General features: G+C 52.3%; 1 protein-coding gene across 1 annotated transcript in view; it reads right to left on the reverse strand.

The window, feature by feature from the left end:
* Positions 1–12,577: 12,577 nt before the first annotated feature.
* Positions 12,578–27,765, reverse strand: part of ST8SIA5 (ST8 alpha-N-acetyl-neuraminide alpha-2,8-sialyltransferase 5) — a gene marked incomplete at its 5' end in the record, with an annotated part of 43,229 nt that continues 28,041 nt past the window's right edge. Inside the window, 5 exons of the mRNA XM_081096529.1 lie at positions 12,578–15,835; positions 16,975–17,067; positions 17,835–17,947; positions 21,381–21,525; positions 24,602–24,688. Of these exons, the coding sequence (XP_080952655.1) occupies positions 15,367–15,835; positions 16,975–17,067; positions 17,835–17,947; positions 21,381–21,525; positions 24,602–24,688 (907 nt within the window). The 3' untranslated portion in view covers positions 12,578–15,366. The remainder of the gene's footprint in view (positions 15,836–16,974; positions 17,068–17,834; positions 17,948–21,380; positions 21,526–24,601; positions 24,689–27,765) is intronic.

Consider the following 27,765-nt stretch of genomic DNA (forward strand, 5'->3'; position numbering starts at 1 on the left):
ACATGGATGGATGTAGAGGCATTATGCTAAGTAAAATAAGTCAGAGAAAGATGAATATTATATGATTTCATTAATATGTGGAATCTGAAAAAAATGAATAAATAAAACAAAACGGAAACATACCCATAGATATAGAGAACAAGCTGATGGTTGCCAAAGGGTAGGGTGTAGGAAATGAAAATTTTTAAAAAAATGTTTCCACTCAATACACATAAAAAATGCATATAAAATGTATTAAAATAGCTAGGTTAAAAGAAAAGTTCACATAATGCAAAAAAAAATAAAAAAAGGAAGAAATAAGTATTAAGGCTATTAAGATATTCCCTACCTCCCACTTCCCAAAAATGCTGAGTCCCACCCTGGGTCCCACCCTGGGTCCCACCCTGGGTCCCACCCTGGGTCCTACCCTGAGATCCTTATCTCTTGGTCTGGGTGGAGTTTCCAGGGCTCCCAGCTGATATGGCACATCTGAGCAGCATGGGGCACTCACATCCCTGGGGCAGCTTTGTTCCTTGGAGCCACCCAGGCTCCCACCAGGAGCAGGCACTCTGCCCTTAAACAACTCACCCCAAAGAGATCAGCTTCACCTCCTCCCCTGTTCTGCAGAGGGACAGCCCTAAAGTCAGCTCCAAGTCGGAATGAGGGATAGGAGTGAAGTTTAATTGTGGGTGACACACGCCCCCTGCTGGCATCATGCGGTTTGACCTCTGTTGTTAATTAAACATTTAGGTTTTTCGGGAGACTTTAATTATTGGGAAAAACTAGGGAAATAACCATTCTGCATGAGGATCCCTTTAGAGAAAAAGTAAAATAAAGTATTCATTTTGCATGAGGGCCCATTCAGAGAAAAAAACAATAAAATGTTCATTAGAATGTTTTTTCAAAAGATTGAAATAAAAATATTTGTGCCCTGGCCGGTATGGTTCAGTTGGATGAGCTTCAACCCATGTACCAAGAGGTCGCCAGTTTGATTCCTGGTCAGAGCACATTCCTGGGTTATGGGCTCCATCCCCAGTAGGAGGCAGCTATCAATGCTTTTCTCTCTCTCTCTCTCTCTCTCTCTCTCTCTCTCTCTCTCTCTCTCTCTTTCTCCTTTCCTCTCTCAAAAAAAATCAATAAAAACATATTTTTAACATATTTTTAAAGTATATTTATTAGAGATCCTCACGGCATTAGAACGTGACGATTAAGAGGATGGGGTCTCAGACAATCGCAAGTGTACCAGGGACGTGGGCAACTAGAGCTCCATAGAGCGGCAGTGTAACCTGGTACTGCCACTTTGGAAAAGAGCTTGGCACTTTCTTATAAAGCTAACCAAGCACTTCCCACACGACCCAGAAATTCCTCTCCCGCATACTGACCTACGAGAAATGAAAACGTATGTCCACACAAAATCTGCATGTGAGTGTTCAGAGAAGCTTTATTCATAAAGGGCAAAACTGGAAACAACTCAGGGGCCCATCAACTGGCCATCGTACTCAGCCACAAAAGGAATGAAGTAGTGATACATGCTCCCACGTGGATGAATGATGCAGTGTTCCCTTGTTACCCCTCTCCTAAAAGCAAATTACCAGTTCCTCAGCCCCATTCACAAGTCCCCCCAAAATCTGGTGCTGTCTACTATTCCAGCCGGGTCCCAGTCCCCAGCATCCCAGCCCCACCCCACCTGAGCACACTCCCCAAATGCTTTTGTTTCCTGATGACCTTCATATTCGGGTTCACGTCCCCTTCTCTGACTGGCAGACTCCAAAGCGCAGTCCAAGACCTGGTCCCTGGTCATTCTGTAAAACCCGCCTCCCATTTGCTCTGACCTGGCTCCTGGCACACACCTCACTGTTTTGTAATCCCTTTGTAGCTGGCACCTCGAGCAAGCAGGCCTGTGGCTGTGACAATTTGCTGGGTAAGGGTGAGCCTTCCCGTGACACTGGGTAAAATCTCGCACGCACCCCTGACTTTGCTGATCAACATAAGGTTCCTCTAAGTGACAAACATGTCTCATGTCAGCAGCTAGGACTGCAGAGTCTGCGTGGCGGCCCACATCCAGTGTGTGTGAAACTCTGGCTTTTTCATGAGGGTCTCTAATAAATATATTTCATCCTCTCTCCAGCCAGGCTCAGCTGCCGCCTTAGGAGGGGCTGCCACCTTCTGTCTTGCTCACCTCGTCCCTCTCTTAGGAGCTGGTCTGACCCAGCCCCACTGCGAGGTTGGGCCTCATGGATGGGCAAGGCCCAGGCTTCCATGGACACCTCTGCAGGTTGGCTCCCAGGCTTCCCTTCGACCCTGTGCCCTGAGCAGGGCCATGGCCCTCCCTTGGATAGACAGTCCCCAGTCCCAGCTCAGCTTCTGCCCAGCAGTGCGCCCTACAGACTCCTACTGCCAAGGAGGCCACCCTCACCAAAGAAAAATCCCTTCTTATTTTTATTGTTACTTTTTTTAATCCTCACCCAAGGATATGTTTTTAGAGAGAGAGAGGAAGGGAGAGAGATAGAAACATTGATGTGAGAGAGAAGCATTAATCAGAGCTCAAACCCGAAACCTGGGTATATGCCCTCACTGGGAATGGAACCTGAGACCTTTTGGTGTATAGAATGATGCTCCAACCGACTGAGCCACACCAGTGAAAATCCCTTCTTACATGACCTCTGGCTGACACATCCCTACCAGCAGGACTCCATGGGAACTTTCCCAACTCAGCTGACTCTGCTACTCAGGCCCCATGAGCTTCCCCAGGCAAGAGGGGGCGCCAGTGCTCAGTGTCCCAACTACATGCTCTCTGGGTGGTTCCATGGAAACTCCTCCCACTAAGCCTGGGGTTGGAGAGGCAGCAATGAGCACCCCCTTCACCCCTCTACCTTAAGGTTGGTTCTTTACATTGGACTTGCTTCCCCACAACTTGACCCCTGCCTGGCACCTAGTTACCCCTTCCTCACCCTTCAGCTGTCACCTCCATTGTCACTTCCCCAGGGGAATGCTCTTCTGGACTCAACCTCAGGCCAGCCACACTTGTATGCTCCTTTCAGTCTATAGTTAAACATTGAGCCGAGACATGTTTTTATTACCTCTGTTCCTCTGGCCAGACTCTATGTCCCGTGAATGCAGAGATGGCATGTGTATTCCCAAAAAGTAGCCTGGCCCAAAGTAGGGGTTCAAGAAATACTTGTAGAGAAGAGGATATATAGACAATGGAATATCACAGTAATGAACAAAAAAAGAAATCTTGCCATTTGTGACAACATGGCTAGACCTAGAGGATACTATGCTAAGTGAAATAAGTCAGGCAGAGAAAGCCAAATACCACATGGTTTCACTTAAATGTGGAATCTAAAAACAAAACAAACAAAAACAGACTCATAGAAACAGACTAAAGGGATGCCAGAAGGGAGGGGGTGGAGGGATGGGGGAAAAGGGGAAAGGGAAAATATAGTCTATAATATTGTGATAAGTTTACACGGTGACAAGAGTTACTAAAATTAGTGAGGTGATCACATTGTAGGGTCTAAAAGTGTCAAATTACTATATTCTGCACCTGAAACAAATACTGTATAACTCATATAATATTGTATACCAACTATACTTAAATTTAAAAATAAAAATAAATACTTGTTGAATGAAGTGACAAGTGGTATGCATATGATAAGTGTTTAAGTAAATAAATGGACTACATTAAACTCCTGTCCCTCTGCTCATTGATTCATTCATTCAAAAATAGGTATTGAAGTCCTACTTCCGTGGCCCTCAGCCCTTTTTCTTACTATGACAGACAAGAATTCAGAGCCCAGGTCCCAGGGCTGACCCTCGAATGATATCCTGAGGCTCCACAGTTGCTCACTCGAGTGTTTGGCATTCTATAAACTGTAATCAGGAAATGTTTAAAGGCCTTGTATCTGGCACTGAAGCTCCTGGGGGCAGAAGGTAAGCTGAGCTCCAGGCTCAGCAGGAGACCAAGGGCACAGAGAATGCTAAAGCTGCTCCCAAGAGAGAGTGCAGAGCTGTGATCTCCACGGAGCGGGTGCTGGGGAGCTGAGGACTGGGAGGCGGAGGAGGGAGAGGACGAGGAGGAGGCAGCGACGGGATGAGGCTGGGGCCGCATGGCATGTCCGAGTTGGGAGGTTGACCAGTGGATGGGCAGTCCAAGGACGTGTGACCCGGGCACTCACCATGTTCCTGCTGGGGCTGCCCGTTTGGAAGTGGTTTCCATGTCTTTCCCATCTCCTCTCACACACTCTGGCCCACATCCTAAGATCATTCATACCAAAGGGCTGTGCTGAGGCAGGGGGATCATGGAAACGTCCCTGGGAATTTGCAGAAAACACAGGGAAGGCGTTAGACTTCCCCAAACTGCAGATACAAGGAAGCTAAGCCATCTCATCTACCTCTCCTAGGCCAGGCAGGCCCCAGCCACGGGCAGTTTGTGCATGAATTCAAGATTCAAAAATATAGTCCTACTTTAAACAGGAGGTTGGCATTGAAAAACTTTAAAAAAAAAAAAAAGAAGAAGAAGAAGAGGATAATTAATGCTCAGATGCCTTTGATGCGATTCTGGATCTAAGAGAGGCAGGACTGCATGCTGGGGGGGCGGGGGGGGGGCGCTGCTTCCAGGTGGGAGCACATCCCACGCCCCACCTGCTCTGCAGCCTCCAGCCCTCAGGAACCAGGGGCCCTTCCTCCTCCCATGGCAGCCTGTGGTCCTCGGTCATGTCCTCCTGCTCCCGTGTACTGACAATTCAGCGCTCCCCCCAGCTTGGTCTGGATCTGGTCCCTGAGCCCTTCCGTGAGCTCACCTGTATCTCTGCTTTGATTGCCACCCCTGCCCAGAGTGGCTGTGCATGCTTCCCAAGACCAGGCCACCTCCCACAGTGACGGTGCTGTCTGTGTCAGGCCTCCTGTCCAGCCCAGTCCCCCAACACATACACACACACAGCCAAGGCCAGAGCCCTTGCTAGATGAATCATTTGTCTGGTTTTATTGGGTGGAAATTGAGGGCTTTTCAAACACAGTGACAGATACAAAGGACCCTGATTATGTTCTGAGGCATAAGTCACAGCCATCACTTAGAATCACTCAAGGACCACACACGAGCCGGGGTTATGCTGCAGGAGTTGGTAGGAGCCCCTGCTCCCAGGACAACATTTGCATGAAAACAAATAATGCTGCAGCCCCTCCAGACGCCTGGGAGGGCACAGAGCATTCCTCTCCAGGGCGGGGGAGGAGCAAGTCCACAGGGCAGAGGGATTTTAAAGCATCTCTGCTGCTCCACGCCCAGGTCGAGTGTCTCCACATCCCAGCGAATGAACAGCATCTGTCTTTCTCATTTCCAATGGGAGAGGCTGCGTGGGACACAGCGCAGTGTGGTGCGGGGCAGATGAGGCTGAGGAGCACATGAAGGTGTGAAGGTCACGGCCACATGGCCACTTCCTCTTTAACACAGGAGGCCACTCAGGGATGAATTGGTGCCACCACCTCTCAGGGACAAACTCCCTGGCTGCCTTCACCTGAACCCCAAGGCAGGGAACTAACATCAAGCCTGGCTAAAGCCACATGAGGGCAGCAGGCACATGGCTGCAGGCCCCTCCCCTCACCCTGTTCCTCTGCTGACCTCACCGTCTGTCCCAACTTCATTTGGGGGAGTGAGGTGGCAGGAGATTGACTCCTCTGTGCCATTGACAACCCATTTATGCCCATTGAGTTAAAGGTTAGTTTTTAAAAAAAAAAAAAAAAACAACACACATATACATCTATTTCATAGCTCTTTGAAGAGAGTATGGCTTTCTGAATGGGGGTGTAGACAGGTCCAGAAAGAGAATCTGTAAGCCACGAAGCCTAGCTGCACCCCTACAATGTGTGTGCAGAGTGTGGGAGTCCCAGGGAGAAACAGCTATCCCTCAAAGCAACCTTGAGTGGAGGAACTTGCTTAGAAGCCAGTCAGAGTGGGGGCCAAGGGTCCTGCTAGCTCCCTGGGGACAGGCAGGAGCTGTGGCTTGGGACCCACCAGCCTCCTCCCACACGGCCACAGCACCAGGGGGCTGGCACCACAAGCCGAATGCCAACTCCCTCCACAGCCCCGCATTGCTCAGGCCTGTGGCCTCCAGGGACTCTCCAGTCGTCTGCCTCCCTTCCCACGCCCCCACCCCCAGGAAGGGCCACCCCATGCTGCTGGCTCTGGGTGCCCTGGGTGCCCAGGGTTTGGGAACTAGAAAGAAATGAATACCAAACAGGCCCCTCCACACAGACGGTGGGCAGGGCCTGAGGCCTGGACCAGACTCCAGATCAGCCTAACACCACAGGGAAGAAAGCAGAAGGGCCATGGGAGCTACAGCAGGACAAGGCCACCTCCCCTGCCCCTTGGGAGCCTGGGCATAACACCAACGCTCCATCGCCAGCCCCGTGTGAGCTGACACACCCCTATCATGTTCTGGGCCTGTCACCCTCTTCTCAGGAATACAGGGAGACCCTGTGAGAAAAGGGATGGCGAAGGCGTTTAAAAAGTAGAAGGTCTTAGCCAGTTTGGCTCAGTGGATAGAGCGTCATCCTGCAGACTGAAGGGTCCCAGGTTCGATTCCAGTCAAGGGCCTGTACCTTGGTTGCAGGCTCCATCCCCGGCCCTGTTTGGGGTGCATGTGGGAGGCAGCCAATCAATGCCTCTCTCACATGGATGTTTCTCTCTCTGTGTCTCCCCGTCCCTTCCACTCTCTCTAAAAATTAATGGAAAAATATCCTCAGGTTAGGATTTAAGAAAAAAAAAGTAGAAATGTTCATTTATGGTGAGCATGTCAAACTCGTGGTCGGCGGGTGCGAGTTTGACATGCTTGATCTATGGGAACAAAAAAAAAAGTCATATTCTTCAATTCACAAATGAACCCAGGCCTGAGTCACTGCAGAGCCAGCTCTGGCCCCAGGGGAGCCAGACCACCCCTTCCCCCCGCCCCCTCCCCGCACCCCCCCCCCCCCCGCCTCCATGTGCAACAAGGACACAGGTGGAAGCAGAGGCAGAAGGAGGCTGCCCTGGCCACGGCCACAGACCATGGACCGGGGACCACACTGCAGGCTCCCCTGCAGGGAAGGTGCAGAAGCACGTCTCCCCCCTTCTCTCCGTCTTGAGGGAGGGTAGCAGAGAGCATGGCAATGTCAGAGGGAACATGTAAGTCCCAGAGAGTTTGCACCATGGATAATGGCCTGCTTCACCTACCCGAACTTCAAGGTGAGGGAGGGCTAAGCTCTTAAGCACCAAGATTGCTATGAATGTGTTGTGTTTGGGGACGGGAATAATTATAAAGTGGACAAGAGGCTCCTTTCCCTTCTGAGCCGCAGTGTGTGAACCGTGTTGGAAGGTTTTCCTGTCTTGGCCTGACGTGGACACCTCAGGGTGAACAGATCTGAAATGCTTTGCTGCCCTTGCGGTGATGATGACATACTTGACCCTCCCTGAACTATTTGCCCCTCCACTAGGCGGCCTCAGATCACTTGGGAGTTTCTGAGATGCAGAGCTGTGGTCTTTTCTATGCCGTTGCTATCCCGCGACTAGCTGCCCCCTCTGCTATATCTAGCACCTCTTGCCACTCTCTTCGGCTGCTTGATCGTGAGACACCAGAACCAAGGTCACTGGAACTGAAGCGAAGATTAAAGCGGACGCCAGGAGGGATTTGCTGTTAGCAAAACGTCTGGTCTTTGATGCAGAGCTCTATAGCGTGGATTCAGGGCTCCAGATTAATTTTCCTTCAGAGTCCCCGGCTCCCTGCGGGCTGAGTGGTCCTGGGAAGCGAGGTGTGCTTGGACTTCGTTTCAATAAAATAGCAGTCATTTATTTCCTCCTCTTACAACTTTGCGGCTGAATGCGGATCTCGGGCTGCCACAGGGGTAGGGTTCACACTGGGACCACACTGCTGGGCATCTTCCGAGGGAGGGGGAGACTCGCCTCCAGTTGGAGGGAGGAGAGATCGAGGCAGAAACCAGGTACTAACCAGCTGGTTTCACCTCCGAGCCTTTTCCAAAGGAAGGTGGGAAAGGCGGGGAGAGCACGATGCCAGTGGGTGTGAACCCCAGCCCGTGTCTGAGGGACCCACGTGTCCTCATCACCACCTTCCACATTTGCTTTCCATGGTGGGGAGCGGGCAGAGCGCTGGGCCTGGCTTTGAGCCCCGTGGGCAGGACCCCTGATGATTCTATTGTGCACACAAGGTTGAGAACCACAGTTCTAGAGCAAATAAAACGTTAACCCCAAAGCTGAGCAAGTCATTTAGTTGAAGGAAATAAGTTACTTGGTTGCCAAGGGAACCATCCTCCGACTGGAAAGCGTGCCCATCACTGATTTCTGGCTTTTGTGCCAAGAGCTATGTTGTGGTAGTGTATCTTTCTCTCTCTTTTTCTTTCTTTATTATTATTATTATTTTTTTAATGAAAAGACTACGCAGGGGAAATATCTAAAGACTTAGAAAAGATGGGCAGGGCTGCCTCTCAGGACACTGGCTGCCAGGACAGCTGAGCCCAGCTGGCGAAGCGAGACCATGTCTGCTCTGACCCTCAGCAAAGGTGCCCGAGCGCCAGAAGCCAGGGACCCACCGAGGACCCAGAACAACTGCTCCAGGCAAAAACAAAAGCATAATCCTATTACAGGGGCACCGAGAACAGCCCGTATCTAAGTGATTCTGCAGGAAACAAGCCAGCCACAAAAGGACAGCTACTGTGGGATTCCACGTATATGAGGAACCTAGAGGGAGTCAAAGCACAGACAGAAAGCAGTCGGTGGTTACTGGGGCTGGGGGAGAGGGGAATGGGGACTTGTCTTTTAAGAGGAGTCCAGTTTTGGTTTTGCAAGATGAAAAGCGTTCTGGATATGGGATGCACAACACTCTGAATATACTGGTCACTACTGACTGCACACTTTAAAATGATTAATTTTTAAGATGGTAAATTTATGTGATGTGTGTTTTACCACAATTAAAAATGAGGCACACACACACACACACACACACACATATAAAATCTCCGATAGTGTCAAGGCCAAAACAGATTTCATAAATGTTAGAGATCCCTGAGCAGTTACTTTTCATTGCTAGTTTAATAGCGAGCTGTATATTATGTTTATATTTCTAGAAAAAATGCAGAAGTTGGGCTGTGTGCCAGATTCTTGTTTGCTCTCTTTTCCTCACTTAAGACTGCAGTCTGAATGTCAAGCCACACACCAGCCCGCACCTACCAGCAGCACAGCATCCTCTAGCGCCAGGACCACCTGGGATGTCATACAAGCTGATCCCCGGCATCACCCCCACCTCCCCAGGCTCTGAGTACAGGGGTGGGGGTTTAACAAGCACCCAGGGGTTTCCATACAGGCGACCTACAGGCCACCCTTGGAAGTACACACTGCTTTCTCAGGACACCTTACAGGATGTGATCAACCTCCACAGGATAACAGAAGGCACGCCCCGCCATCCGCACAGCCCTAGCTTGGCCTCGCCTGACCCTGCACCACAAGCAGCCTCCTTGAGGAGGGTGCCCTGGTGGCAGGGAGAGGCAGGGTGAGTGCTGAGCTCAGAGCAGCACCATCCCCTCCTGCCAAGGACAGAGCCTCTGCAGCAGACATTTGCAAAGCTCAGCTCAGCTGTCTCAGGCCACTCGTTTTGGCGACACTATTGATAAATCCCTCATTACCAGCCTGTACCTCAGCACAGCGATATAAGATCCTGACAAATCTATATGGTTTTGAGGAGGGAAGAAAAAGAAAGAAAGAAATGCCTTTCCCTGCTTTAGTTTAAACTAGAGAAAGAGGGTTGGTTAGCAGGCAAGAGGCAGATGAGCAGGATTATATTGTAAACAAAGAGGGGAGCTGAGACTGGGTGATGAGCCCACAAGCCACCACATCACAGATGCCCCGGCCTCCTGGGCCCCGAGCTCCGAGGACAGACGGGGGTGTCTACGCAGCTCAGTGCTTCCCACATAGATGGTATAGGCAAACAACAATCAACAGGGGTTCGCCTAAGCTGACAACTTCGAAGGGCATTACTCAGTTTATTAACTGGGTCTCCTGACCCCTGGAGCCCACTAGGTAACCAGAGGCCCCATTGCTGTAGTAAACACCCAGCTCTGTGCCAGTGCAAGGGCACCAACATGGGCCACATTGGGAGGCTTCCCCTAGGGAAGGACAGACCCTGGGCCAAGGACACAGGATGCCCATGCCATGTGCTATGAGGATGTCCTAACAGAAGTCAGTGATGGTTGGGGCAGAAGCACAGAGGGGAGGATGCAGGGACTACAACGTAACATCATCCGCAAAAGTGATAGAGTCAAGGAGAGGACAGAGGGAGGCGGGGTGTGGGCCAATCCAGGCATTTCCAACAGCTATACAAAGCACAGTGCCTGGAGGAGTGCTAGGGGGACGGGGGATGGGGAGCAGTGGCGGGAGGGTCTCTGGGAAGGGAGTGAGCCACCTGGGTAAGGAATCTGGACTATATGGTACAGGCAGGCAATGGATTCCACCAAAGGTATTTCCAGAAGGTAATTCTCTGGAAGCAGAAGATCGGTGAGATGGGCCTGCGTGTAGGGCAGAAGGAATGCAAGTAAAGAATAAATTCAAGGGCTATTTATGAGTCAGAATTGACTTGATTTGGAGAACAAATAGACACAGGAGGTGAAGGAAAAGGAAGAGCAAAGGGTGATCCAGGTTTGAGGTAGAGTGGCCATCAGTGCGGTAGAGCCATTCACTGAGGGGATGACTGGGGAAGGGATAAGAGAGAGAGAACCTGTGCTCACTGGTGTCTAGTTTGTGCCGGCACCATGCTAGGCATCATGCAACACTATTTCACTTGACCCTTGCCACGGTTGAAGCTAGTGACCTGGCCTTGTTCATATGAGCTTCCAGGGGTTTCAGCAGCTCCTCCAAAGTCACCCAGCTAGTAAATGGTAGGAGGTGATGTGAGGTCCCAATTGTCCTTTTAACTACACCAGTTGAGGACATATTGAGCTTTAGATGCCATGCAGGTACAGATGTTCAGGAGGCCATGGTGAGCACGTTTCTGATGCTCAGAGAGAGGACCAACCTGCAGGGAAGGGGTTAAGATGCAAGGACAGAAGAGACGTGAGGCTGTGAACAGATGAGATTTCTGAAGGAATGTTTCCCAAAGGGGAAGAAAGCCCTAAAGTGGCATCACAGAAGATGAATCACAAAGGGGCCTGAGAGGGAGCATTTAGGGAGACAGGAGGCAAGTCGGGGGTGGGGGGAGGGTGGTTTTTGAGGAAACAAAGGAGGAGAAAACTCAAAGACCAGAGGCCACGCCTGTCATATGTCACATGACGACCATGAGACCTGAGAAGCAGTCACTGCTTCGGCAATTATCATCTTTCTCCCGCCAACCTTCAGAATTCAGGATGGACTTGGGCATGTCCTTCTCTCTTGATAACTGTCCACAAGCCGGGATATGCCCGCACTTAGCACAGCTCTTGTGTGTGCCTGTAGGACTCTTGGTTCAGTGTCTGGACACATCCACCAGACCGCCACCTCCAGGTCAGCAGGGGGTATGTTGTGCTCATCACTACCATAGTTCCCCAGCACCTGGCACAATGCCTGGCACAAAGTGAGTGCTCAATAAATATTGGTTGAATACCTGGCTGAAGCCAGTTCTGTGCTTGCCCTCAATTGTCAGAAAGCACTGTCCCTGCCTCCTCCCCACGCCCTTACAAAGTCAAGGGCGCCAGGCTCTCTGCAGCCCCAGGTGACAAGCGGGCAGAGTTGCCGTGACAGCATTGCTCAGAGGCCGCACCTGACCTTGAGCCACCTTCCTTTTGGCTTGGCTAGGCACCAAGTCATTTACTTGTTTTTGCTGCCTTTCAACCCTGGGGCAGTGGATTTAGCACAAAGGAAGCTGTGATTTGTTTTGTCTGTGGAGCATCAATTTGCCCTCAATAAGAATTTAACTGGTAGTCTATACCGCAGGGTGCGAGAGGGACAAGGTTGAGAGGAACATGGTGGGGGTTCCGGGTCTATGCCCAGGTGTCTCTGAGCCTTTGAAAAACGTTTTTCCTACAAATACTGGCTGCAGGAGAAAGAGCGTGACCTGGAAGACAGGAAATAGGGTGAATCCCAGTTGAGGCACTAGCTGGCCATGTGGCCTTGGGCAAGTCACTCACCATGGTGTCATTTAATGTGTACCCTTCCTGGTCATCTCTGCTCACCTGCAAAATGTGGAGATGGCCTCAGCTCGCCTCCAGTGCCACAGGGAGGGTGTGGGGAGGGAGGCCTCTATAAGCACAGACTGTCTTCCAGACCCAGGACAGCCTCTCAGAGCACGTGACCCTAGAGCAGGGTCCAGTACGTGCAGTGACATCTCGATCCCTCTCAGGATCCCTCTGGATGGGAAGTGGCTAAGGCCGAGGTTTGGAGCACAGACTTCGGCGTTCTACAGACCTGGGTGCAGTTTCCTCCACTGGGTGCCTGACCATGGGCCAGTCACTGAATTGTTTTTGAGCCTTAGTCTCCTCATCTTTCTAATGGGAATCTTCTAACCTAAGGGGGTCCTGTGATGCCTATAGGAAATCATGCAAATTAAGTGTTCAGTCTTGGGCCTGAGAATGAGCACAGTAAATCTTAGATGGTACAATCATAAATATTTATGGCTTAGACCTCATACATCATGAATGTCTCAAAAAAAATTTAGAGATTATAGAGACCCTAGAGATCAAAGCCTCTAGTTGTTTATGAGGACACCGTAAGGGAGAGGAAGGGACTTGCCTTGAAACCTATGGGCAGGAATAGGGCCATGAGCCATGAAACCCCGTTCCTCCATGGGGTGACTCCTCATGCTCCATCCCTGGCTCCTACAAGTTTCCTGGCTGGGCCGACACCAGCTCCCCACACCCTCAGTGTGAGAGCCCTGGTGTGTGGCTCCCCCAGGCTCCAGCTCCCCAACACTACCGCTCCTGGAACACGCTTCAGGTGGAGGGTCTGTCCACAGCAGGCATCGGTAGAGCCCCAGGCCTGACTTGACCCAGGTCACCTCTCCATTCTGGGCCTGTTTCCTTAAGTGGGACATTATGGTCATTAAGAGCCTTCCAGTTCCGGCACGCCATGGCTTCCAGAACGGGGCTCAATGAACCACAGACACGTGGCTGGAAACCTCAGGACACCAGAATCTTTCCCAGAAGCTCCTTCGTTAGGAGACACAGGCAGAACCTAAGAAAGCATAGCCATGCGCTGTCCTGGTGCAGTTCTCCCCGTTTACCAAGGACCCGGGCCTACCTTGCCTCCTTGGCTACGTCCCTGCCGTGCCGAAAAGCAGACGGCGCCTCAGAGCAGCCTGAAGTTTTTTCAGAGCTCAGAACGAAGCGGGAAGGTCAGCATCTAGAACCGCGTGTGCATGGGACACGCGCTCTGTACGACCCACCAACACGAAGCACAGGCCAAGAATGAGAGACCCGGGCTGAGCCTGGAGGTCAGGACAGCACCTGCTCTCGCCTGCCTCCTGCTGGCTGGGCCTTTGCTCTGCTGTAAATGAGGTGATCAGACGAAAGGCCCTGCTCCCAGCTGTGCTCCCGCAGCTCCTCCCCCTCCTCCTCAGGGCACCCAGCAGGTGGGACTGGGATTTGCTTATGGTCTCCCTCCAGCCCCAGAGTCAGAGATACCGCCTATAAAGGCATGCCTCGGATACTGGGTACTGAGATACAACAGTAATAAACGTAAGTCGTAATCTTTTTTGTTGGTGGAGGGTCTTGCCTTCAATTTGTAAAAAATGCAACATCTTTCCCTATCTGGTTTGGCTCAGTGGATAGAGCGTCAGCCTGCGGACTGAAGGGTCCTGGGTTTGATTCCAGTCAAGGGCACATGCCTGGGTTGCAGGCTCGGTCCCCAGTAGGGGGTGTGCAGGAGGCAGCCAATCAATGATTCTCTGTCATCATTGATGTTTCTATCTCTCTCCCTTCCTCTCCGAAATCAATAAAAATATATTTTTAAAAAACCCACAATATATATGAAGTGCAATAAAATGAGATGTGTCCATATTCATCATTATGTCCAAGCCCAAGCCCAGATCAAAACAAGACAAGCTATGGGCATGTTTACAGAAGGGAGGGAAGAAAAGGAGAGAAGGAAGGAGGAGGAAAGGGAGGGAGGGAGAAAGGAGAGAAGGCGGGGAGGGAGAAAAAAGAAAGGGAGGGAGGAGGCTGAAGTCCTCCCCAGGACTAACATTCTAAGATTCTACAAAACTAAGTTCTAAGGCAATTTATCAACAGTGTCCATCCGGCACGGCCGAGTTAGTGGTGGAAACATCACGCCGGAAGCAAAGGGAATGAGTTTCAGCTGTGAAGTGACCTGTTGATCCCTCTCAGCTGGACACAGCTAACTTCCCCCAGTGCAGGCCCTGCGGGCACATGTGTGCGTGGGCTGCCTGGCTGGCCACGTGGGTGGTCCCGCCTGTGCAGGTCCCTCGGTGATGCTGGTGTCCGGGGCCATGATGGGCTTCCTGCCGCCATGCTCACCGTTTACTCGGTTCATCCCGAGCCTTACAGTGCCTGTTCTGCAGTATTCAGGAACATAAAGAGGAACGGGTCTTATAAATAACTCCTGGTTAAAACAGAGCTGGAAATAAGGAGCCAGAAGAGGAAGCAAATCACTGAGCGCTTATGAGTCGGTAACATTGGCTTGAAAACCTTAGTGCAAATGGCTGGTCTGGTTTACGTCCTTCTCATCAAAAGATCAGATGCAGGATTGAACCCGGAGGCACCAAGACTGTGTGTGAAGATGTGTATGAAACGGTGTGGCTCTCCTCAGCTGATGGGGTCTCTGCGAAGATCCTCACACAGGCCTCGCATTAGCTTCCACTGGTCACCTAGTGGGCTCGGTCAGTAGGGGTAACCTTGGCAGATAAGTCTCTGGACCTCTCTGGGCCACTCTGTCTTCACAGGAGGGTCTGGTGGCTGAGCTGGCTGCTAAGCTCTGAGATTCTAGACAGCAAATCAGGGCTGAGGCCTCGGAATGCAACTCAGGAGCCCAAAAGTCCGAATAAAATCTTGCCATCTCTCTTCCATTCTCCGTGGGGCCTTCCTTTAGCTGTGACAAGGCCAATACAGTGTGCCCTCTTTCTTGGATGCTAACATTGAGTGGAAATGTGCTTTATTCACGGGCAATCCCCAGCAGCATGCCACCGTGGGCCAGGCAGAGACACGGGGCCCAGACCAAGGCCCTGGATGCCCAGCACAGAGCTGACTCTGCCCCGAGCCCCACCCCTGTCTCCCGGCCCACGGGTGGGTCCCAAGCATGAAGCTGAACTACCAGGTAGTGACAGACAGCCTTCCAGCCAGACCTTCGCCCTGCCCTGCCCAGCGCAGGAGGGAAAGGAGGAGCAAGGGTCTGGGGGCCGGGCGGGCAGGGCAGCCGGCGCGCCCTCAGCAGCAGCTGCAGGTGCCCGTGTGCACGCGGAGGATGCCGCGGCTGTGCAGGTGCAGGAAGTTGAAGATCTCGGAGGGCATGGCGTGAAAGCCGGGGCGGGGCTTGACGTTGTCATAGTAGTGGTGAGTGATGTAGAGGCCCGCGGGGTTCATGGGGAAGGCCCAGAAGCCGAACAGGTGCACCTCCTCGCAGAGCTCCAGCGCGGCCGTGGCCAGGATGAGGCCGGTGCTGATGCGCTTGGCGCGCACGCCCAGGCTGAGCCAGTAGCGCGACACGTTGACCAGGTACTGCGGGTGGAAGTAGTAGACGGCCTGCGGCGCCTGGAAGTCGTCCAGCACGTACTTGACGCGGATGGACACGTCGGTGTTGCGCGTGTTGTAGAAGGCGGGCAGCAGCACGGACGCGTTCTCGTAGCCCTGCAGCACGCGGTAGAAGGGCCGCCGCCACTTCTCCAGCTTGTGGAACCTGGGCGGGCGCAAGCGAGAGGGTCAGCCACTGCGCCCTGAGCCCCTGGCCCCCAGGCCCCCGGGCCCCCAGGCCCCGCGCCCTTGCTTCCCCAGCCCTGCACCCTCGGGTCTTTCCAAAGGAGGGAGGGACTCTCAGGCCATCTCTGCCTCCTTTCATAGGCGTCCCCAGGACAGGTATGTGTTTGTAAGTGGGTGCAGGAGAGGACAGTCAGGGCCCAAAGGGACAAATACCTAGTGTGTGGCTGCCAGGGGAGGGCAATGCTGCACTCACATGGCCGAGGCTGGCCGGGTGAGCTCAGTGGGATGGTGAGGGAGTGGAGGCCTTCCCTGGAGCCCTCGGGGCATTCACCTGTCCTGGCTTCCCTAAGATCCCTAATGGATCTCAAACCAGCTGCTGATCTCTCTGCCTGCCCCTCTCCCCACCACCAGCAGCCCTTCACTTATCTTTCCTTTACATTAAACAGCCCTCAGGTTGGCCCATCTCACAGGTGTCAAATGCTCCTTCACTCTGCGGACTGTCCCTGTTCCTGGGCCTCTGACCCAATTTAACAACTCCCCCACCTCCTTACCCTTCATCTGACCTGGATGGTGGGACTATGAAACAGAAGTGGAGTTTTAACACATGAACCTCTTCCCCTGAGGCCTCCCAGACAGATCCCAGGAGGGAGCCAGGTGGGGAGGAGATCTTTGCAGGAGGCTCCTCCCCAGTGTTGCCTGGACACACTGCATAGGGAGCCGCTCTCCCCTCACAGACTGGGAGCTCTGACCCATCACTAGGTGAGGGCAGTCTAGACCAGCACTGTCCAAGAGAAATATAATGCAGGCCACATATATACTAGTAATTTTAAATGTTCTAGAAAGCACATTTACACAAGGAGAAAATGGGTGCAGTTAATTTTTATAACATATTTTATTTAACCTGATATACTCAAAAGGCTATCGTGTCAACATATAATCGATATAAAGATTTCATGAGATAGGGGCCATCCTCTCTTTCACGTTACATCTTGGAAAGGGGGGTGGTGACACTCAGATGGCACATCTCACTCTAGTCTGGCCACACGTCAGTGCCAGTTGCCACATGTGACCAGTGGCTACCATATAGGACCCCACAGGTCTAGAAAGAGGGCCACTGACCTCTCTGTGATGATGCTGGGGTTCACGGTGACCACGTCCGTCTTCACCCCCACGTCCATGGTGTACTTCTCTGAGATGGGGGGTAGGTTGCACCTGCGGAAGAGACGAGGCAGCCCGACGGCCTGTGGTCAGTCATGCCCGATGGAGCGGGGAGTGGGCAAGGGCAGGGGGCAGGGGAGGGATGATCACATGAGAGAAGGATGCGGAGGCGGCCAACTGGGTGGAATCTTTGTGGCCTGGGAATGGAGGGGCCAATTCAACCATTTCCTCCACCAACCCTGAGCAGCCCAATAACTGAATCTACAACCCGAGAGCCCACTGCAGCCTCAGCCCAGGTCTCTGCTTTAATCTCTCATTTTCAGCCCATCTTCATTATCCAGACTAAAGATGTAAGTGAGGGTCCCCAAGATAAGAGGGGGACTCTACATAAGGAAGAATAAATATAAGGACCAGTCTCTACCTTAGGCAAAGCCAGGGTGAAGTTCAAATTGGTGTTAGATACAAAGCTACCCTGGTTCCAAGCTTTGCTTCCGAAAGAGTAGAACGCAACCAGGAAGGTGGCCACCCAGAGGCCTCACCGACTGATCTGCCTGGGGCCCCATTGAGTCCTGAGTCTCTTCACTTCTGTTATGCCATTTGCTTCCATTATGCAGATGTGGAGACTGAGGCTCTGAGAGGTTCCACCATGTGCCCAAAGGGGACAGCACTAGAGAGAAGTGACAACCTGGAGCATGAGGGTCTACAGGGGTGGGGAGTGGGGGATTAACCATGTAAAGGGCAGCATTGGGGGGAGGGCAACCAAGGGGAAGGGAGGGGGGTTGGGCAGAAGTGGCAAGTGCAGACCAGGAGGGTGCTTTTACCGGAAGACGAAGTCGGCGCTGTTGATCTCCCTCCCGCAGCGGCTGTTCTTGAGGATGCCTCCGTTGCCCACCACTGCGCACTTCTTAAACTGGGACCGGTAGTAGGGCATGTCCTGGGGAGACAGGTCACAGCCCTCAGCGGGTGCTCCCACCTCCGCACCCCCTCCACCTCTACTCCTCTGGGCCCCATGAGGCAGCCTTGCGGGGAACGTTAGAGAAAAGTGGTTATTCCACTTTGCAGGTGAGAAAAGAGGTCAGAAGGTTTGTTCTCAGTTCCACAGGCAACTACAAATGGGCTGGGGCCAGAAGACAGGTCTCCATGGCCTTTTTCAATAAACCCCAGGATGTGCTAGGTTTCCGGCACGCAGAGAGGACAGCCCTGCTGGCCTTCGGTTTCCCCATGTTTGGAGGCTCAGCTTTTCACGACGGCTAGTGCACATATTTTAATGATGAATGCAGATGTGCTGGGGATGGCGGCAGCAGAAATGAGGGCAGGGCCACCCTGGGACCAGAGCCCTAAACCTCAGCCCTTTCAGCTCAGGGCGAGGTGCAGAGCCGCCCTCTGTCCACGAGGAGGACACAGGCCTGGGACAGAAAGGTCATATAGGCTGCGACAGATGCCAGGACTTGGCAGCAGCGGGGATAAGAGACGAGGTGAGCAAGCAAGGCCACCTCAGGGAAACAGTTAGAGGCTGGCACACCTAGGGAGCCTAGGACTTACCCTAAGTGATGGTGACAGTCAGAGGAGCACTGGGAGTGAGCGTCTCACAGCGCTTTGACCTGGTCACACCTCAACTGGGGGTTACCTTGGTCTGGGTACTGGCTGCCCACAAAGGCACTCTACGCATGCCCTCCAGGGGGCCACGGGCAAACTGGCAGGAAAAAGCAAATACTGGCCTGACACTTAAGAGACCTGCTTCTGTCACATTCCCTCGTGGGCCACCCAAGGCAGGTGCCACTGGGCAGGCACAGGGCAGGCACACAGACCTGGAGGCAAGGGCAGGGTGGCCAAACATCCCAGCTGCCAGGACTGGCAGACTTTGCCCGGGATGCAAAGCCCCAAATTCAATCTATAATGAGGTGAAGGCAAGGTTTTTGAGCTCCCAGTGTTTTGGTTTTGTAAATTTTATAAAATGTGTTATAAATTAAAATGTAATTTGTGTACTTCATGCTGCTCAATATGATATAAAGCAGGGCTTCTCGCCTTGGCACTGACGTGCCTTATTGTTGGGGCTGATCTGTACACTGCAGCATCCCTGGCTTCACCCCACTAATGCCAAGAGTGCCCCCAAGTCATGACAACCAAAAATGTCTCCAGGCATTGCCAAATGTCCCCAACCATCCCCCTGTGGAGAACCACTGGTGTCAATGAAAAGCCTACCAGTGCAGGGCCCCCACCCAGAGGGATCTCGGCAAGGGGACCAGGTTGTTATTGGATGGCCTGAAGGTCCCCTCCATCTCGGACAGCAGGAGGCTGCTGGGCAGCTGTCCTCCCAGCACACACCAGCTGGCCAGCCTGCAGGAGAGCGGCCCTGTCAGCACCTTGGGCTTCCGTTGGGACCAACTTCCAGGCAGGCGTCCTGGAAAAATCACACTACCACAGGCTCATCGGGATGCGGCTAAACCTAAGGAGATGCGGCAGGTCTGTGGGAGACGGTCCTTCCTCGTGGCCCATTCTCCCTGGAGGGACAGGCCCAGGGGGCCAAGGTGGGGAAACCAGGGTGTCTCAGGACCAGTGGGGGAAACGGCACTTTTTGATTTTTATCAGAGAAACAGAAAACACTAATCCTCTTTGGAGAGACCATCGAAGGCTTTTTTATGTTGTATGTCAGTGTTTCCCAAACTTCTGTAAATCAAAAACTACCTGAGTTCCTGGGCTCCTTCCCAGAACCACGGAACCAGAATCTTTAGGGTGGAGGTAGGAGGCAAGACACTCTATTTTTTACAAACTCAAAGATATATGCACTTTTAGGAAGTGTGGGAAATACTTCTGTGTCACGTGCTCTAGTTCAGGGGGTCACAGATTACAGCCCCACGGGCCACATCTGACCATTCACCTACTTCTGCATGGCCTGCAAGCTAAAAATGGATTTTATATTTTGTAATAGTTGGAGAAAAATCCAAAGAAAAATATTTTGTGACATGTAAAAAGTATATAAACAAATGTCAGCGTTTAAGAGGAACTGAAGAGCTATTGGAACAGGACCACACTCACTGGTGTACTCACAGCCAGGCGGCTTTGTGCAAGGATGAAGGTGAATAGCTGTGAGAGAGACCAGATGGCCTGCAGAGCCTAAAATATTTATTTTCTGGCCCTTTCCAAAGAACCCTTGGCAATCTCTTCTCTAATTCCTGGGCCTCAGCGGCCCATGCCCATGGCCCTCCTTGGACCCATATGTCATACCGAGCTGTGTGTCACCCACTGGTATTACCTGTGTGAGATGCAAGCTCACCTGCTGTCAACCTCATGTTCCAGGCCTTGCAAGGCCCACCTCGCCAAGATGGCTCACACCCCATGTCCTCCAGCACGGTGACCTGAGAGAGGACGTCTGGCACCTGCAGCTCCTCCCGGTGCCCCCACAAGGCCTAGTCTTACCAGGACACCCTGCCTGAGTAACAGAAAGCAGAGAAGCCCTGGGCTCTCTTTCATCAGCACTCAGCCCAGGCCCTCGGACGTCATCCAGAAAGACCTGAACACACCCCAACCAGTTTTTCTACAAACTAGGCTCAATCAAGTCCTGCCCGGAGCCCAGCACTCTCCAGAAGGTGCTCATGTCCCATGGAGCCTTCCTCCTTTCTCGGTGGTAACCTTCGGAATCAGCTGAAAACACAGGCAGGCTCGGGACCCCTTCTCTGAGAGTCTGAGGCGGCAGTCGGGCCAGAAGTGAGTGCATGTACCTAAGCCTCAGAAACCTGAGCAGTTCACACACATGGATCCTCCTCTGTGGTCCCCATGGCCAGGGAGCCACGGTGCTGGCCCCGGACAGATGGCCACCCCCAGATCTCTTGTATGTGAAATGAAAAAATAAACGTGTATCTTCTTTAAGACTCTGATATTTTAGATTTCTGTTATAAGCAGCCAAACCCATTCCAGTCCAAACCCCATGTTACAGATGGGCAGACTGAGTCTTTGTAAATCAAAACGACCCCCTAAGGTCATCCAATACAGACCCCTCTTTCAGTGCCGTGCTTTGCATTGGTTGATTTATTGTGCACGCACAGCCTTCGCATGGATGTTTCTGCTCTTGTGCCTCCCCTGGGTGGGGGACAAATGCTTATCTTCAGGATGTCCTCTACCAGCAATGCAACAGCCAAAATTTTATAACCACCTTCTTGCCAGAAGTCACTTAAATAGCCAGTTGCCATTCATCATGCCAGACAGAACCCCAGAAGACATTCTACTGAGCCTCAGAGCATGGCCAACCAGGGCCAGGACTGGGTGCAGAGGGCACAGCAGAGCAGTGCCAAGCCACTGGGCATGGCCACAGAGGGCCCGGCTGAGTCAGCTCCTCTGCCCCGCCCAGACCGCCCTGCCCAAAGCAGCACCTTGGGAAACATGCGGAAGATCTCCTGGTTGATGTGGTAGATGCCACTGGTGTCCACCTCGTACTTGAGCTTTGTCCCCAGGGGCGTGTTCTTCTGGGTGGTGAAGAGGAAGGAGGGGGCATTGCAGCATCTGGACAGAGTGGACCTGCGGGAGACAGACAGGAGACACTGATGACATGGACAGAGCAGAGCCTCTTGAAGAACAGAGGCATCAGGACACGGAGGCCCCTCAGGGAGGCCAGGGAGCCCCACTTTCTCCCACCTCCCCCTTCCCACCGCACACCTTTCCATACTCCTCCCAGTGCCTGGGCCTTCGGGTGGGAGCCAGGTTTCTCTCTGTCCCCACTGACCACACTGGCCTCCAAGGGTCCCACTGGCTTCCTCGTCTGCCGCCTCCCTCCCCAACTGAATGACAGCCCCCAATGGCAGGGACCCTGCTTCTCTGGATCCTGCATGTCAGTCACACAGGTGCTTGACAACCAGGTGCCTGCCAATTGTGGGACAAATCATCCTCATCTGAGCTTCCATTAAGGTCTGCTAAGCTTTCTGCTACTTCCTGGAAACAGGCCAATCGACATGGAAACTGAGTCCTCATGGAAACCCGGGGATGCAGAGCCCTTCCGCAGGCCGTTGGCCCCCATATCAGACCCTAGACAAGGCATGCTCTCTATATGATGGGGCCCAAAAGCCAAGACACACAGTCAACAGAAATGTACTATTTCAATCATTTAGAAAGTGGTTTAGGAATGGGGGGTGGGGGGGTGGCGGTCAGAAATTGGGGACGGTGAGTTGATACTGGATGACATCCTGCAGAATGGACCTGGCTGCCAAAACAAGTTTCCAGGAGTTCATTATTTAATTTTAAAAATAATTAGAACCTGTGGTTTTTCACTCACAAAAACAAATATGAGCTCCCAGAAGTTATGAACGCTGAGACGAGGTAAGCAGGCTTAAAACCCCCTCGGAGGGAGAATGTGGCTGCTAAGGCCGGCCTGGGAGTCAGCCAGACACAGAGCCTGGTTTTTCTCTTCCCTGTGGCTGGCATCCTACCGGCGGGGCATTCTCCCAGGCCTGCTGGTGAGGCGTGGTGCTGGGTCAGACCCTGGGCACACTCTGCTCCCCCTGCCCTGGCTGCAGAGGGGCCAGGCTTGACAAAGGATGCAAATTACTACCCACTCCATTAGGGACTGTGGGCCCTGGAGGACATGCTTTCTCCTAAGGCAGCAGCAGTGGGCTGAGGCCACCTGGCCACCTTCCCGACACTGGCTCCAGGCACAGTCACGTCCGGTGCCCAGGCAGCCACAGGAGGAACGGAACACCTTCTCCATGGAGCCCGGATGATGACCATTAACTAAAATTGAGGAGGAGCTCTCTGGAAAGTTCACACCCAAGGTCCTGGATGGACACTTGGCTTGCCAACTTGATGTCAAAAAAGCCTGGGTTCTAGTTTCTGCTGGCCCCCGCCAGCTGTGGAGCTTTGGGCAGGTCTCTTGCCCTCGCTGGGCTTCAATTAATTTCCTTATCTGTGCAATACAGGGCTGGCTCTTCTGACCCTCTGTAATTCCATGACTCCAGGTTGCCAAAGCCAGGAAGGTTATACAAATACTTGTTATGACTTTATTCTTGCAGGGACTTCACTGGGGAGTTCAGCTGGCTCCTGGCTGTGGAGAGCATTCTTTCCTGTGGAGGGTTGGGTTTCAGAACGTGACTGAGGCTTCCCCAAGGGAAGGCCAGAGGCCTGGCCAGGCAGGGGCCATGGGTCAGCATGACAAACCAGCATCTGGGCTGTTGATCCTTGTTGGTCCGGAAACTCAATCTTATCAGTCCACTGGAGAGTACCCCATTGCAGGAGACTAACTCATACTCACCAAACTCACAAGGGCCTGAATTGTAAACCAGAATGCCAGGTGTTTACTTTGTAAGCAATAGGGTGAGGGAAGGCCTCTGCTACAGGATTCCTTTTCTGTAGCTAGGATGCTCATGCCTGTCTTCTAGTATACTCACCCTACTCTCTCCCTGGAACCCCCCACCCCTACCCTGCACACACACACCTCATTGTACCAGATTCCTGCGAACCTGAATTGAGAATCTTATTATTGTTCCATGAGCTCATAATAAGAGCAAAGGGAAACGATGACTGGCCTTGAAGGTTTTTCCTTTTACAGCATGGCCTGGCCTGATGTCATCCCCTCTTCCCACACCGGAAACCACCCCCCACTCCCATCCCAGAAGGGTCTCAGTTACCCCAGGGCTTATGATCTGTAAGCCCTCAGAGTCTCTCCCCTACAAGCCGCTGGCTGATCCCTGCCAAAGGGCCCTATGCCTCTCTCTGTTTTCCTCCTGCCACAGTATCTTCCTGGTGCTTATTATTATTATTATTATTATTATTATTATTTCTTTATATTGTGAATCCCACGGATGAGGCTTCTGTCCACTCAGCCTGGACAGCATCCTTGTGCATCTCCCTGACCTGGCCACTCCCTCAGGGCTCTCGAGCCGCACCCACCCTGAGGGGTTATCTGCCTGCCCAGTCCCCACAGTAATCTTTTTCTAAGGGTGTATTGGGCAGCACATAAAGCCAGACCTTGGACCTCCCCCCTTCTTCCTGTACTTGGCTCAAGTTCACGTTCTACTTCTATAGTAGGCGACTCTCAAAGGCTGGAAAACTTTAAGCTCTGGGAGCTTATGATCTGTAAATGTTGGTTAGAGAGCCATGAGAAAATCACCTACAGCAGCACTCAAGCATTCAGGATAGGCTATAACAGCGGTCCCCAACCAGTGGTCCATGAGGTCCAGAAGGTTGGTGACCATGAGCTATAAGAGCTCAAGACATTGGAGAGGGGATGCTGGGCTGGAGGTGAGGAGGGAAACAGGGTGGGGCCGTGGATGGTGCTTACTGTGCCTTAACACACAGGCCTGCCAGAGACCTGAAAATCGCTTCACCTCAGTGAGTCTCAGTGAACTTCAGCTTTACTGGAGACGACATCGCTGACCTTGCAGGGATGCTGCAGGGTGAGAATGGAGGACAGCACCCAGCCGGTGCCGCCTAAGCCTGCGTGCTGAGTCAGAACCCTCCTCCCCCCTTCCCGCTGCCCAGACTCCAGAGCCCTGTCAGGACCAGCTCCAAGGAGATGCCCCGGGGATGGGCCTTGCAGGACTGGGAGGATGTGCAGAGGAGGCAGGAAGAGAACCCCGGGGCAGGACAGACGAGTCATAGGTACTTGAACTGGTTGGCTTCGGAGATGTTCATCGCCCATTTGCACATCTGCAGGCTCCTCCACCTGTCGAACAGCTCCGACTGCTTCACCCTTGGGGAGTGGAGGACAGAAGAGTCCATGAAGGGCCAGGCTGGCAGAGTGTCGTCATTCCCAAACATGCCCCCTCCTGCTCCCCGCTCTGCCAAATCCTGGCTGGTCCTTTGTATTAGCTGGATCGTCTCCGTTTCTGAATTCTTGCTGCTCTGGCCCTGGGGCCTTGCTAATTCCTAGAGATGGCAGGCAATCTCCTGCAAGCACACCTTTCATATCACACCGACCAATCCACAGCCCATACCTGCAACCACCTCCTTTATCAACCCAACCACTGGCTCACCGCTCTAATCATGCCAGGGCCAGGTCTCAGGCCACTAGGGGCAGTCCCTATGCCACAGAGCCCATAGAGAGCATTCAAACTGGCCAGTCCTAAACTGTCCACCCCACCTCGCCATTCCTCCCTGTGAGAACCACATGAAGGCTCTCACCCAGGTTTCCCCTCACCTCTTCTGCTTCCCCGGGTGGCCCTGCAAGGTGAGCTGTGCCTCCCGGCTCTGGGAGTATCAGACCTTCTTTCACGATGTCATTTCTGTGTCTGGGTGTCTTATCATATCTGATTTTTAAAAGGCCAGGCTACATTTTAAAGCATTCTTCCTCACATGCCCACCCCCCAGGACCTGCCTGGATGCCCCAGGAACATCTACCTGTAGAGGGCAAAGCAATGTCTGTGCATCCCTCACACTGTGTTAGCACACAGTAGGGCTCAGCACAGGGTGTGCCCTGCTCACATTTTCCAGATGACACATAGGAAGAGGTGAGAAACCTGGGACATGTTCCTTTCACCTGAACACCCATCTGCAAGGCTTTCTTTATGCTCGTCGGGTTTTGAACATCTTGGCTGTGGTGCCTAACATGCTCTCTGGGAAGGGAACGTCTAAATCCGGTGGGATGCGTGCTTTGACTGAAACCAGCGGAAAGCATTACATCGTGGGACCGTCTTCCCACTGAGCACTGCAGCAGACTGGAGTTTCTCAGGAACATGGAGAAATGCTGCATGGACCATGATCTCCTGCCCACCGCAGTCCCCTCCCTGCGCCTGCACCCTGCCGCTGTCCGGGGTCGCCTGGCGGTGGCTGTTCAGAAGCCGCTGGCTTGGGCGTGGTACCAAGAGCAGTCCTGTAAGGTCATTCTGGTTTGCTCAAGAGTGGGGAGGTGGCCAGCTCCAGGAGCTGGGTGCTAGCAGAAAACTACTGTCAGTGTGGCTCTTACCCAGGGGTCCACTGAAGGGCTCACGGGAACCCATGAGCCCCCTGAATCATAGTGACAATCTCATGTTTGTCCACCGGGTACACATCTTGGGGAGAATTGGAAGCTTTCATCAGCTTCCCAAAGGGGTCCATGATTTTAAAAAAAAAAGGCAAATATTCAACTGTAAGATTATAAAAATAAAATATGACAGGTTCATTCAACAGAGCTGTTTCCGTGTTTAACGGCAGGGGGATGTAGTTGTTCCCAAACAGGGAAAGCCTCACCTACAGGGGACACATGAAGGTGGGGGAGGGTTTCAGGAGAAGTCAGGATAGCAACAAAGTCCATGAATTTGGGAAGCAGAGGGGCACATGGGTCTCAGGCCCAGTTCACACACCTGCTTGGCAGCTTTAAAGAGCTGGAAGGAGCCCCCTCCCATCCTGACCCTCCCTCTGGCGTTCCCAAACCTCCACAGCAGCTCTCCTCTCTCAAGCTCCCGTGACACCAGAGGAGAAGTGTCACTGCAGAGCGGCACCCTGGCTCACACACTGCTTCCCTCCCACACTTCCTGCAACCCAGGTCCCAGAGCAGCCCCCTCTACTGCCAACGCCTCCCGGAAACACAGCCATGGCAACACTGCAGGTCAGGCTCCCAAGTTCGACTGTTACCATCGTCCGAGCCCCATTCTCTGAGCCTCCATCGTCCGAGCCCCATTCTCTGAGCCTCCAATGCCCTCATCATACATGGACCACGGTTGGGGCCTGAACACCCAGCCTTGAATCCTGGCTCCATCCCCAACTTGCAATGTGACCTCGGGTAAGTCATTTAATCCCTCTGAGACTCAGCTGCTTTATCTGTAAGATGGATACAATAACCTCTGTCCTGCCCATCTCGAAGGTTGTCAGAAAGATCCAAAGAGATAATATTTGTAATAATATTTTGTAAATTGCTTTATAGAAGCACAGATCATCTTTAAGATGAAGGGTTGATCCCAGGCCCTTATTTCCTTTCTCCCAAGATACCATATTCCAGAAGAATAAAAAAGGTATAAGCTACCAGGTGAATAGAATAATGGGAGTGGGTGGAAGGTCTCAGTGGAAGAGAGATTTCAACAAGTGTGTGGAAGGAGAAGGGGTGACATAAGGAGGAAGGGCATAGCCCATGGATAGAGCCAATTTGCACAGAAAATTTTAAAGGGGGTGGAGGGCGGGGCAGGGACATGGTGCTAAAATGAGGATTGGTTGTGAGTCCACATCCAGAACAATCAAGCCCACCCCCACAGTGGCCAGATATTTAATGTCAAGCAGAGGAGGGAAGAGGGAATGAATCAGACTGTCAGTTCCGGCTTTTAAAAAAAAAAATTATCACTCCCAGTGAAAAGATCTGGATGTTCTAACAGCAAAAGGGCCAGCAGCAATCTTGAACACCTACCCTCCATGAAAGCTGCTCTCAGCCTCAGAGACCCTATCAGCTTTGTATTGTTCAAATAGGAATAGATAACCAAGGGCCACCTGGTCAACCTGAGGATACAATCCAAGATAAACCATCAGATAAAATGACCACAGAGAATTCATTTTGAAGAAATTCAGAACATTAATTTGAAAAGATATGTGCAGCCCTATGTTCATTACAGCATCATTTACAACAGCCAAGATAGGGAGCAGCCCAAGTGCCCATCCGTAGACAAATGCATAAAGAAGATGCGGTACATATATACAATGGGGTAGTACTCAGCCATAAAAAGAATGAAATCTTACCATTTGTGACAACAAATGGACCTAGAGGGTATTATGCTAAATGAAATGAGTCAGACAGGAAAAGACAGATACCATATGATTTCACTTATATGTGGAATTTTTAAAAATGAACAAACAAAACAGAAACAA

Source organism: Myotis nattereri (assembly GCF_964212035.1).
Source record: "Myotis nattereri genome assembly, chromosome: 8".
Classification (NCBI taxonomy): Eukaryota; Metazoa; Chordata; class Mammalia; order Chiroptera; family Vespertilionidae; genus Myotis; species Myotis nattereri.